Source organism: Anabrus simplex, chromosome 4 (assembly GCF_040414725.1).
Source record: "Anabrus simplex isolate iqAnaSimp1 chromosome 4, ASM4041472v1, whole genome shotgun sequence".
Classification (NCBI taxonomy): Eukaryota; Metazoa; Arthropoda; class Insecta; order Orthoptera; family Tettigoniidae; genus Anabrus; species Anabrus simplex.
In genome coordinates this window covers 387,528,241-387,542,234 of record NC_090268.1, presented here as the reverse complement: position 1 = coordinate 387,542,234, position 13,994 = coordinate 387,528,241, and the positions used below count along the sequence as shown (strand labels likewise).

At 38.4% G+C, this 13,994-nt stretch overlaps 1 protein-coding gene across 1 annotated transcript in view; it reads right to left on the bottom strand.

Annotated features, from left to right (window-relative positions):
* Nucleotides 1-1,794: 1,794 nt before the first annotated feature.
* The window catches only part of LOC136872746 (retinal homeobox protein Rx1-like), a 144,889-nt gene continuing 132,689 nt past the window's right edge, over nt 1,795-13,994 (bottom strand). The window contains exon 5 of the mRNA XM_068227518.1: nt 1,795-2,442. Coding sequence (XP_068083619.1) covers nt 1,931-2,442 — 512 coding nt within the window. The 3' untranslated portion in view covers nt 1,795-1,930. The remainder of the gene's footprint in view (nt 2,443-13,994) is intronic.

Genomic DNA, 13,994 nt, shown 5'->3' with positions numbered 1-13,994 from the left:
TATTTAAAAATTTAATACAATATGCCACACATTTCACTTCATAATCACTGCTTTGCTTTTAATGTCATCAGAATATGACATGATGATGTAATATAACAGACTGGAGCAAAATATGCGTCCGTACATTAAACTTGATTCGTTAATACTAAGTATATCACGACAATTGTATGCACTTAGAGCGTTCATCACCTTTATGAATATGTCCAGTTCATCACAACAAGGTAAGTAATACAACCAAGAGTATCTGAAGCTGGGAATTATATTTAATTTGTTTTGTTCGTTTACATGGACACCGACTTTCACCTTGGAGCACCAGTTCAAGAATGTCACACTCAAAAGTGATCTGATAATGTTAGAAACAATAAAGATTTCATCAACTTTATAGTAATTACTTTATCTGAATGAATATCAACAGCTGCACCTCATCATTTACTCCCCTTTAATCCAAAGAAGATAGGAACAAAGTTTCCGTTCGTTTATAAAATTCATTTTATTAATCTCCGTAGAAGTAAAGGATGAAATACGTATAAGGAAAGATATCTTTTTACCAGATTTTAATCACTTCAAAATATTGTTTCCATTCCCTTTTAGTCACTCAAAGAAACATGAAGTATAAGATAGGCAATATAAATTTGAAGATTAGTCTTCAAACTATTATATGATCAATGCCATTCCTCTTCGGAATTGTTTTAAAGCAATAACTGAAACTCAAATGCTGTAAATATTCTGATGTTATGCAGTAAACATTCTGATGAGGTTTACTTGCTTGTTTATACATGTTATATAGCAACGTAGACTTTGTTTTCCTAATATTTCACTAGGGTTACAAATTTGATTAAGTTTTATAATTCATTTCCTATTTTCCAGCGTTCTCTTACTACAAATGAGAAGAAATGAGGTAGGCTATGTCTGACGAACAAAATTCATTATGATGTTACAGTGTACTTAACTAGCTGTTAATTCCATTATATTATTTTAGTCCATCAAGTCCTTTTTACTTTTTGAAATAAGAATTCATAGCTATATTTCTCATGTAGAAGACACGGCAGGATGATTGTTACATTGTTTAAACAAGAACGCAAATTTTACATTTTAACAACAAATGCTGCCAACAGTCAAGGAATGTACCGTATGTCCCTAGATAATTACTGAACTTCCCTCTCAGTGTCTCTCATCCTACCAGAAGAACTTTAGGATAATCTTCCATTACGTCATATCATGACATTATGAGAAGATAACAGTACTGAAAAGTGTAAAAGTTTCCTCTTGTGCCCCTCCCCCCAATTCATATTTTGTTTTTAGTTAGATTTCACTTCCAAAAATGTCCTGATACGAAAAACCTCACGAACTTTTCAAAGTTCCTGAAAATGTATGTTTCAGCTGAAATTCGTAATTTTTGCATTAAATTAACAAAATATTTAGGTATATCAGATGGTTAAAGTAAGACGAATGGCACATTAGAGAAAATTATTTTTTTCATGAAGTGGTGAAGGCCGGATGTCTATTATACACCCATTCGTTCTACATTACATTATAATCAATAGGTTTATACAGAAGAAATCATACTCATATTATTTTGTAAGAAATTATTTCGTCCAAACAATAAGTACACTTTTAGGCCGACCTTCTGCTTCTCCTTATATAAAATGATTTTTAGTCTCCAAACTTATTTGCTTCCTCTTACATTCTCTCTCGACTGTAGTCAGCCACTTACTGAGACGAAAATTCTCTACTCGTCCATCCTGTTTAGTCGATGCCCATGCCAATGTCTTCTCTCTTCACAGGGAAGGGAAATGTCAGTATATTGCACAGTCAATGTACGAGATGAGTATCGAACAGGGCACTTTTTTCAGTCTCGTAAGTGCCCGTCCATACATTATAAACACGAGAAACATTTAATAAACTTCAACAAGGGAACAACTTGTAACACTTAGGACTTGGCTTGCACTTGCTGGATAGGCTTATTGGCCGCGGATGTCGCCACTAGACGCTGATGGAGAAGAGCTTGATGTTCCTTGGCCCGCAGTCGCAGCGCATCGATGCTGTTCTTACGGGTTTCTGACGATACTGATGGTGAGGTACTTGGTGCTGGTGGACTACTGGGCATCGCTTCCGGCATTTCTGACGGTGGGGGTGGTGGAGTTCCGGCTGTCGGCGGAGGTGGTGGAGGTGGCAGAGAGGAAAATCCTCCTAGTCCACCTAGATTGAGGCTAGTGGGTAATGGCAAGCCGCCTCCTGCTAGCACGTACTGTGATAGCAGAGTGTGGAATGACGGTGTTGAGAGATGTGGCGATTTGCCGCCCCAAGGAATTCCAAGGGCTGCAGCAGCGTTTGGAGGCAGCCCAAACATTGGACCAAATCCTAGGGCAGCGCCGGGCCAGAATGGGTCCGGTGGTAGAGGAGGCAGACCTAATTGGGCATGCACTCCGAAGTCCGGCATACCTGAAACAAGGAGAAGGAGAAATCTTGAATATCGTAGTTCTAGATAAAGAAAATTAAATCTGAAAATATATAAACATCACCTTAAAATTTGGTTACTAGCTTCCTCTACATCCTTTATTCTAACGATGGCGTAAGATATGAGCCGGGTTAATGGATCCTGAGATTTTTTTGCTGTGTAATTTCGAACCTCAACTCCTAGTGTTTTTCTAAATTAGTCGGCCAGAGTTATTTTTTGCAACTTTTCGGGATAACATATCAGATGTAAGGCTTTTCAGGTGTTTGCTCTATTAACCAGCGTTTCGTCTTAGGTCTGACACTAGACTCGTCACTGATGCTGGGTGTATGCAGGTGAGCTTATCAGAAGCCTATATAAGAGGCACAGTCTGATAACTGCATAAGGGAGATAAATTTCCACAATGGAATTATTGCCCGCCTAGCAATTCCGAATGGAAAATTCTAAATTCCCATGGAGGGAATTAGATATTTTTCACCAATAGAGCATCTTCTTTTCGGGAGAAAGTATGTGCTGCACACAAAATATAGAGTAAACATATATTGAGTGTTACAAGCTAATGGCTCGTATTACATTTTGAAGACCTACTCACACTTCCACAACTATTCAAAATGAGATTATATAAAATAATGTTATTGTCTTTACGTCGCAATAATTAATTTTGCTCTTTTTGGAGATACTGAGGTGTCAGAATTTAGTCTCATAGGAGTTAATTTACATGCCAATAAATCTACCGACACGAGGCTGAAGTATTTGAGCATCTTCAAGTACCACCGGACTGAGCCAGGATCGAACCTTCCAAGTTGGGGTCAGATGGCCAGCGCCTTTTATCATGTAGAAATAGTCTGAAAAAATGCATCCTTAAACTTTTTAACTATGTTTTCTTACAAACGTTCATTTTTGAATTGTGTCACTATTCTTGCGGAGGTGCGATGTCATAAAAATAGAAAGTCTATTGGAAGTCCGTAATGATACTTAAACATTAATTTGCTGCTGCCATCTGGATTTACATTGCATATGGTCCACAACAGCCAAAGAGGTACCACGACCTGATGTAGAAGCCACGGTAATGTTTTATCCCCAATATCTGTTGATAATGACTTAAATAACAATTTGTTTTGATGGAATGTTTATTCACTGTTGATTTGCCACTTGTCATATCTCTTTTAGTGCGTATAATAGGGCCTACTTTTGGTATGTCTTTGCTGGCGAGACCTATTACTTACCGTCCACTACATCTTCTGGTATAGGCTACAAGAATGTTGTTGCTTTCATTGAACTGTCTACCTTATCCTTGTCTTTGACGATATGAAAGTGACTGAGGTATAAGCGATGCTAGTAATGCCATTCTTTATGCAGCCAGTCCTTGTTATGAATGGCGTGAAATTGTTGCTCGTAGGGTCGTTTGGTGCATGCATTTCAGTCGGCTTGGCAGACTGATATGTAATAGCAACTTCTGGCTCAGTGAGGAAAGCAACGGGAAAATACCTCACTCATTTCCCTGGTAGTGATGATGGTGATTATTGCTTTAAAAGGAAGTACAACTAGGCAACCATGTCCCTGGTACGCCAGTTATACCTAGGCCATCTATGACAGCTAATGGTGTAGCTGTTGAGGATCCAACCAGCCTTCGGGCTGAGGATTGAACACAGAATACGTTTGGTAGTTCGGATTAATCTCAATAAAACTGATAATAGTGTAAAATATTCCCTCACGTTTGTCAGTTTATTGTTCTAGTAGTTTCATTTTTATCATCGGCTTCGTTCTTGCAGCTCACGGACATAAGCGATGGTTTACTACGCGATCAACTGCTGTCTGAATTATCGCAAATTCCGAATTCGTTAAGTCCGAAGTAGTAAGAGTTAATTGTATTTGAAAACTGGACTCTGTAAATATTCAGAACAAATCAAGGTAGGGGATATCTGGTATTTTGTTTTCAAAATATCTCCAGAAATCATCTTAAGTAGCGGTACCTCTACACGAAACACCCTGTTATTTATACGCACTTCACATTTGTTTTCATTCTGCCAGTCGTTATACCTTTTGAAAGTGGCCCAATGAGTAAAGCAACTTTATACTCCAAGCTTAAATTGTACCATAGAATTTACCTTTTATTCTTGCGATTTGTACGTGCTAAGCGGACTCATATAAATTTCGTAAAAAAAAAAAAGGCTTGTCCGAAGTACAGGTGACCCTCGTGAGACCGTTAATTGATTATATACGGGGAGAAGTCATCCAGAGTGTGCAGGGCACTCGCCAGTAAATCCAGAACTCATCGATTGTTAGCAGAGCCGGTGGAAATAGAAGGATGAGCTGAACGTCAGAGCAGAATAACTGCTCTCCAAATAAATCAATTACATCCGTTACGTATTTCTGTGTTCCGTACTAATCCCGCGCTGGCATCGGAGGACTCTCAACTATCCATTGTCTGGGGGTGAGCTCACGAAGAGAGCATAATTATCCCTCACTGCAGCCTCGTCCCAGATATTTATACGAGGTGAAATTTAAAATAAAAAATATGGTACGGTACACCTACAATTACAAGCTTTTCAGATAAACAGCAGTAGATTCTTTCTGCTTTAGGAAGTATGCTGAATGTTAGCATTAAGCGGGTTAAAATATTTCAGTACTTCGTTCACTATTTTCCTCTTTTACCCATGAGATGAAAACATTAAGCTCGAGTACATATTATCATCACCCGACAGCATCGAAATTACAATTATTAGGTTCGGAAATAAAGTCTTAAAGGAAGTATATGGATACTGCTACTTGGGTAGTGAAATGAAATTGCGTATGGTTTTTAGTACCGGGAGTGTCCGAAGACATGTTCGGCTCGCCAGGTGCAAGTTTTTTGATTTGGCGCCCGTAGACGATCTTGCGCGTCGTGATGAGGATGAAATGATGATGAAGACGACACACACACTCAGCCCCCGTGCCAGAGCAATTAACCAATTAACCAATTAACCTGCCAGCAAAGGCCAGCACGCTAACCAATTAACTATGGAGCCAGACACTCGGGTGGTAAAATAACTAACGATAGCAGAGGAAAGGAGAAGATAAAATGCAAAATAGCACGATAACGGAAGGCCTTTAAGAAAAGAAATTTGCTCACTTCGAACATCGATATAGAAAATGTATTTGTGAAGACTTTCGTCTGGAGCATGGCATTGTATGGAAGTGAAACTTGTAGAACTGGGATAGCTCAGAAAGAAAGAGGATACAAGATTTTGATATATGGGTTACAGAGGATGCTGAAGGTGAGATGGAATAAATCGAATCATGAATGAAGAGATATTAAATCGAATTTATGAGAGGAGATCTATTTAGGTAAATTTGACGAGAAGAGATAGAATGATAGGCAGTACCTGGCATTTCAGGTCAGGGAGTGTAGATAGTGTTTAACAATCCCTAGCAAATCCGCTATGGTCTGGATGATGATGTCTGTTTTTTTAATTCTTAGGGAGCCCAGCATCTCCTTACGAATTGTCTCTCTAGCGCCAATCATGTCAAACGACTTTCGAATTCTTAATCCCATACTTCTTTCCGAGATCCTCAGTGGAATGTTCATATATGACCTTCTTCTCCTCCCATACGAATCGAGCCTGCTGTTCATTTTTCCCGAATCTTATAGAGGAGAATCGGGTGATATGGAATAGTCGGGCAATATGGAATACCACAATATATTGCCTGTAAGGTACTGCTCTCACGTGGAAACTCGTCGAATTATGGTAAATGTTCTCATGATGCTTTGTATTCAGTTTCGACATGCTCGTGAGTGAAGTTGGTGCGTGGAGAAAGAATATTTGTTTTTCATATTTGAAAAGTTTTTGCAGGTAATTCTTTTAAAGCTTGTATTAATTACCAAAACTGAGTTTAGTCCTGGGAAATCCAATGTTACAAATTGTACAAGAGTTGCTTATATTGCTACACCAGTGTAACTTCCTTGTTGTGCAAAGTTTATGGCATGACGAATCCTTTAATTCAAACATGGTGTGTCGGGATATATGGAATACTGTTTTAGTTTCAAAGTAAAATGACGTTTAAAATTAATTAAAATTAATTGCATTAATCCTGGTATATTATAACATTTAACTACCTATAGATCTCAGTTTCTGCATCTGTGACTTTTGTCACTGAATGAACAAGTGACTGTAAAAAGAAAACTCTGAATAATTAGTGTATACAGATTATCATTTAAGTTAATTACCAATTTTATTCTTTCGATTTTTTAAAATTTCTGTACGTCCACCTGTAAGAACGTTCCTTAAATATAACTGAAAGAATTTATTGAAGCTGTATTTTAATTTACATATTATTTACCCTACTATTCCATATTAGCCGACTATTCCGTATTACCCACCAAATGCAACTTTTTGAAAGAAATAATTTTGACGTGAACACATTAACAATTTACAATTTAAAAATATAGAGAATCTTGGCTAATTATTTGAATTTTCAAACCATATTTATTTGTATTTCATAACTGATTTCGGTAAGAAGTTATACTGCCAAAAGTAAATGGTATTCCATATTATACTACTCTCCTCTACCATACTCGTATTTTCTGCCCCCTCAGTGACAATGTATATCGAACTTATTGTTTTCAGAGACTTCCAGAATTAAATGTGCGAGCTGTATTGTGCCGACTGATTCTGATCAGCTCTCTCTTGCGACAGAAACCTAACACATGAGTCTCTGGCAAGACCCTAACTAGAATATGGTTCCAGTGTATGAGATCCACACCATGATTACTAGAACTAGAAAAGATCCAAAGGAAAGCAGCACGATTTGTTCTGAGTGATTTCCGACAAAGGAGGAGTGTTGCGAAAATGTTGCAAACTCCGGGCTGGGAAGACTTGGTAGTAAGGAGACGGACTAAGCGGTATGTTCCGAGCTGTCAATGGAGAGATGGTGTGGAATGATGGCAGTAAACGAATAGGCTTGAGTGGAGCTTTTAAACGTAGGAAAGATGAAGTTGGAATTCAAGAGGACAAAATGGGGCAAATATTCATTTATAGGACGAGGAGTACGGGACTGGAATAATTTATCAATGGAGATGTTGGATAAGTATACAAGTTCTTCTAAAACATTTAAGAAAAGTCCAGATAAACAACTGACAGGGAATCTGCCGCCTGGTCAGATCATTGAGACTGATTGACTAATTCATAAATCAGTGAAAATTCAACGTACTGAAGGAACATAGCGCTGTGCAGAAGGACGATTTGTTACATTTAATATTAGATTACGTTGGATGGGAATTTGAAGATTACTTGTCTAGTCTCTCTGTTATGGATGAGTCCATTAATTCGAATGATGAGGGATGGTGAAAGAGAATCGTAGAATTACTGGAAGGAGTCCAGCCAGCCTCAGGCTAAGTTTATTATAAAGTTTCCACTCTCCATAATGTTTGCTTCCGTCCTGGTTCAAACATTCCGCCCTTCGCTACAGTTACCGTAACATCGTAAATGAGCCAGGTTGAGCAATGAGTGGAATAAAGCAATATTTCATGGATTAAGTTAAGCGAAGGGACAACATCCATTTTATAAATTCCGTGTCTTTGATAAACGTCGTTAGTATTTAAGTCTATTAGCCTGAGTGTGTTGAGCAACTGAAGTGTAGCAACAGTGAGTGGGCTAGTGTCTCGTTTCCCCGAGCGATTGATTGCCGACCATCATGCAATGTTCAGCAAACAAGTGACAGTTAACGATTTAATTCACAATCATGGTATGAGTAACGTATCTACATCGACACGGAAGGCAGATAATAAAAAAATGGGAAATAAAATGTTTAAGCCGGCTGAACTGTTTAAGTACCGCTCAATATCCGTTCCCATGACAACGGCTACGGCACAAAAAAGTTACGTGCACGACTAGCGTTTTCGGGTTGTCCTTTTTAAGGCCATTTCTCACGAGAGAGTGGTAACTTTAGTAAAAACAAGAGTGACAACTTCCAGTTCGTTAAATGTATTATTAGTTATTTATTTTGGCAGATTGTGGCGAAAGCCTGAGGTCTAATATCTTGGAACTTGAAAATAGGTGCAATGAGTATGGTATGAAAATTAGCCTCTCGAAGACTAAATCGATGTCAGTAGGTAAGAAATTCAACAGAACTGAATATCAGATTGGTGATACAAAGCTAGAACAGGTCGACAATTTCAAGTATTTAGGTTGTGTGTTCTCCCAGGATGGTAATATAGCAAGTGAGATTGAATCAAGGTGTCGTAAAGCTAATGCAGTGAGCTCGCAGTTGCGATCAACAGTATTCTGTAAGAAGGAAGTCAGCTCCCAGACGAAACTATCTTTACATCGGTCTGTTTTCAGACCAACTTTGCTTTACGGGAGCGAAAGCTGGGTGGACTCGAGATATCTTATTCATAAGTTAGAAGTAACAGACATGAAAGTAGCAAGAATGATTGCTGGTACAAACAGATGGGAACAATGGCAGGAGGGTACTCGGAATGAGGAGATAAAGGCTAATTTAGAAATGAACTCGATGGATGAAGCTGTACGCATAAACCGGCTTCGGTGGTGGGGTCATGTGAGGCGAATAGAGGAGGATAGGTTACCTAGGAGAACAATGGACTCTGCTATGGAGGGTAAGAGAAGTAGAGGTAGACCAAGGCGACAATGGTTAGACTCAGTTTCTAACGATTTAAATATAAGAGGTATAGAACTAAATGAGGCCACAACACTAGTTGCAAATCGAGGATTGTGGCGACGTTTAGTAAATTCACAGAGGCTTGCAGACTGAACGCTGAAAGGCATAATAGTCTATAATGATGATGTATGTATATATGTATGCATGTATGTATGTATGTATGTATGTATGTATGTATGTATGTGTGTATGTATGTATGTATGTATGCATGCATTTATGTATGTATGTATGTATGTATGTAAGTATGTATGTATGTATGTATGTATGTATGTATGTATGTATGTATGTATGTATGTATGTATGTATGTATGTTATTTTTTCTCGTGTCAGAAACATATACATATAAGGTACAGTAAATATTATATTATTTGTGACCAGAACTTGGCTACTTCCACTGCATTTACTGTGGTGCAATCTTGAGTATAGGAGGCCAGACATAGCTGGCATTGCAGCAAATGTTTTACAGTCTGGACTTCTCCAAATTCACACTAGATATCATTCTTAGGGCCGGTATTATAATGAGGGTTTAAACTGAAGATTGAGTTAAACTGTAACTTGATTTTAAACCGATGTTGAGTCTTATAACGGCCGGCCTAAGTTAAACTGAGTTGAAGAAGGAAATATACGATCTTGGTAGCAGTGACTTGCAAGAAAAGATGACTGTCGATAACGTTTTGTTTACTTCTTGTAGGTAAAATGGCGGATAAAAGCAATAAACCTTGTCCTAATTTTACTTGTAAGGAAATAGAATTGCTTGTGCAATTAGTAAAGAAATATTTATATAGTCCGTGAAAAAGTGGCCTTATGAATTCCTTCGAAATCTCCCATTTTAATAAAAGTACTACGGAAGGCATAAAACCGCAATGCTATTAGTAGCTGACTGAGGGGTTCTGAAATAGAAGAAAGTTACTTTATTTTCTAAAATTTGCACTTTTGACATTCAAACAGTTCAAAAAGTTATTTTTACATTCCAACTTTTTCGTTGCATGTTTTATTCTAGCACCAATTTGCTGAAATAGGTTTATGACAGTCTGTTTTGAAAGCCTAAACATATTTAAAAGCTATTTTTCATTCCATATATGAAAGTGACGTCCCCTTGCTCGGAAAACTCGTAGTCCCCTTGGTCGTTCAATAATTTGAACCACTTCTTCGTCATCGCTTAGTATTTCTTCAAACACCTCAAAGATATCTTCGAGATCCATTCGTTCTGCCATGTTGTAAGGTTATGTATTCTTAAACTTCAGTTTAAACGGTAGATACGTGGCAGTAAAATTAATCTCTAGTTAAACTTAAGATTAAGTTTTATATTACACGACTAACAGATAAACCGTAGTTTAAACTGTTGGTTCAGTTCTATTATAATACCGGCCCTTTAGAGTATCCCCACCTGGCTAAATAAACCTTTGATCTGCCCACTCCAGATCTCAATCTACTGAGGGACTTCCAAGTCAGCCATTCATGTCATGGCCCGGAGGCAAAGTTTCCGAAATTCTTCTCCAACCAGTGAGAAGGTAGGTCGTAGTCTTCCATAGTTGTAGTCTAGCTTTTTCGGTGGTTGTTGTAAGTTCCTTTGATGTTCTAAGAAAGCTCTGCCTTAATTGCAGTCGTTGTGGATGTGGTTTCTACCCATGCAAAAGATGGATTCATTCCTGCTCCACTTTCTTTCCTTCTAGGCAGCTATTTCTCTTCGAATAGGAGGTGGTGCTATTCCTGCGAGGTGGTAAAGCCATTCAACAAGAGTGGATTTCAAGCAACCTGCTATAATTCTACAGGTTTCGTTAAGAGCTGTTTGGCTGTTTTGGAGTGTCGCAGTGTTCCAGTTCGACCCCTGACCCTACTATCTTCAACTTGCGAGTGGCTTCCCTATTCCTCAAATGAAAAGTTGCATTTATGTCGCCTATATTTATTAAAGTGGATATGTTTTTGGGCTGGGGGTCTATATGGAATTAAGGTCATAAATATCCCGACAGCATTGTATCTATGGCAACCAGTGGTCGCCATACATGTATACTAGGTCAGTAGTGTCATCTGTATGTTGTTAAAAGACCTCAAGCTTCGTGAGAATGAGTACCATTTACTGCCTGCCGTACTTGCTAGTGATTCGAACACCGATCTAAAGTCAGCACCTGGCCAAGAGTTTCCGTCATTCATGCGTGATACGTCCACTCCTGAATTAAACGATCCAGCCACTTCCACTACAATTAGTACGTGCACTCAGCCGCCACGTAAACAGCCCAACAGTATGTTTCCTATCACTGTCCATTATTGACTATAACTAACTAGCGTTACAAAAATGTTGTAAAGTTTGGGCTGGGAAGAATTGGGAGAAGGAAGACGAGCTGCTCGACTAAGTGGTATGATCCGAGCTGTCAGAGGAGAGAAGGCGTGGAATGACATTAGTATACGAATAAGTTTGAGTGGCGTCTTTAAAAGTAGGAAAGATCACAATATCAAGATAAATTTGGAACTGAAGAGGACAAATTGGGGTAAATATTCATTTATAGGAAGGTGAGTTAGAGATTGGAATAACTTACCAAAGAAGATGTTCAAAAAATTTTCAATTTCTTTGAAATCATTTAAGAAAATGCTAGGAAAACAACAGACAGAGAATCTGCCAACTGGGTGGCAGCCCTAAATGCAGATCAGTATTGATTGATTGATTGATTGATTGATTGATTGATTGATTGATTGATTGATTGTCGGGCTCCATGCCTAAATTGTTAGCATACTAGCCTTTGGTTCATGGTTTGATTCCCTGCCGGGTAGGAGATTTTAACTTTATTTCTGGAAAAGATCCAAAGGCAGCACCGGTTTGTTCTGCTTAATTTCCGACAAAAGAGCAGTATTACGAAAATGTTGCAAACTTGGATCGGGGAAGATCTGAAAGTACGGAGACGAGTTGCTCGACTAAACGGTATATTCCGAGCTGTAAATGGAGAGGTGGCGTGGAATGACATTAGTAGACGAATAAAAGTCGGAAATATTATAATATGAAGAAAAAAATTGGAATTTAAGGGGACAAATTGGGGCAAATATTCATTTATAGAACGAGGAATAAGGCATTGGAATAATGTATCAAGGGAAATCTTTGAAAGAAAAAGGCTAGGTAAACAACTGATATAAAATTTGCTGAATACAGATCATTAATGATTGATTGATTGATTGATTGATTGATTGATTGATTGAGTGATTGATTGATTGATTCACCAATAAACTGATAACAGGCTTTTGATTTAGGAGGTAGTCTAACACAAAATGTTGAGGGTCCCATGAGTAGCTTACGTCACTAACGAGGGAATACTCCGACAGGCTGGAAAATCGTGCCATGTTCTAGCCGTATCAAAAAAGTAGGAAAGAAGTCAATTTAGATTACGTCTTCCTATATGACTGGCAGAGTCTTTTTTGTGGAAATTCTTTTACCATCAGAATGTTGGCCGGCAAGTTAGAAGAAGTGGTGGTATACAACTTCCGATCACTAGATTGCGTGTCAAAAGCCTGCGTTTAATTCCAAACCTCTCCGTATAGAGTGCGAGAATATCATCGTTGCGCCTGCAAAAACCACTACGTTAAAAATTTTAGCTTAGAACTTTGGCCGGTAAGGTTCTGTCGTCTAAGGCTCAATATTGTGCGAGAATTATCAAGGAATTCTCGCTCTTGATGATATGTGTGCTGCGGGTCGGTATTGCCCCAAACCTAATATCATATAACGGTTTTGGCAGGCATAACGTTGATATGATGCTGCTGAAAGTGTTTCGACCACCGGATGGAGATGTTAAGCTTGGAGCAGACTCCTTGATGTTATTAGACAGGAGCAGGCTATGTTCCGACACCGGGTTTCAACCGCTTTCTACCTCATTATCATCATAGTTACGCACCCAGAGGTACAGGTCGCCCATGGCGTCATATAGAACGACCTGCACCAGGCCTCTCCGAAGACCACATGCCATTACAATATGTACCACTTAGCTGTCGAAAGGTTGTGTAATTACGGTTAAAAGTAGACTATTTCCTAGTATAAGGAAAACCAGTTGAAATTATTAGGATACGCTTATGACTATCATCACACAAACGAGTAGGTCGTAAATCTGTGTGAACAATTCGTCGCTGCTCGGTTAAAAGGTCGTATCTCGCAGTGCTCTTCCTATCCTTTACGTTCCTGAGGACTCGTCACGTCGCCCCGCCACACATGGATATTTAGTCCATCAGAACAATTTTCGTTGTGTTCATTTTCCTCTGCTTATGTGTAAAGGAAAAGGAAACGTAAGTACATTATGCTGTAGGCATACGTAAATAAGTCATGCAAACATACATTAATAGAGTGTGGTAAGGTAAGGTTCATTTTTCTTTACACGAAAACATAGGAAAATGAACACAACGAATACTGTTCTGATGGAGTAAATATCCATATGAGGCTGGGAGGCGCGACTAGTCTTGAGGGAAATAATGGATAGGAAAAGCATTGGGAGATATGACCTTTTGTCTGAGCAGCGGCGAATTGGTTGATGATGTGGTTTCCAGATACGAACAAAGGCAGAAACATTCTTTGATTTAGAGTAATTCCTTACTGCTCGTACGTTGGGAGCATTTGTTGTCTTTTGGATGTGTTTACTGTGTTTATCACGGAGGAAGTCAGTCGCATTTTTTGGTATAATGACATGCCGTCATGCCAGGTCAGAATAAAACAACAAAATGATCAGATTGTGCTTCAGCAAATTAGTTACGGGAGAACGAACAAATAGCCTTATTATTATTATTATTATTATTATTATTATTATTATTATTATTATTATTATTAGTGATTATAGAACTACAAACCTTCTATTTTACACATCGTGTATTAGGGCTATAGATAACAAATACATAACATAAGAACTGAACCTTA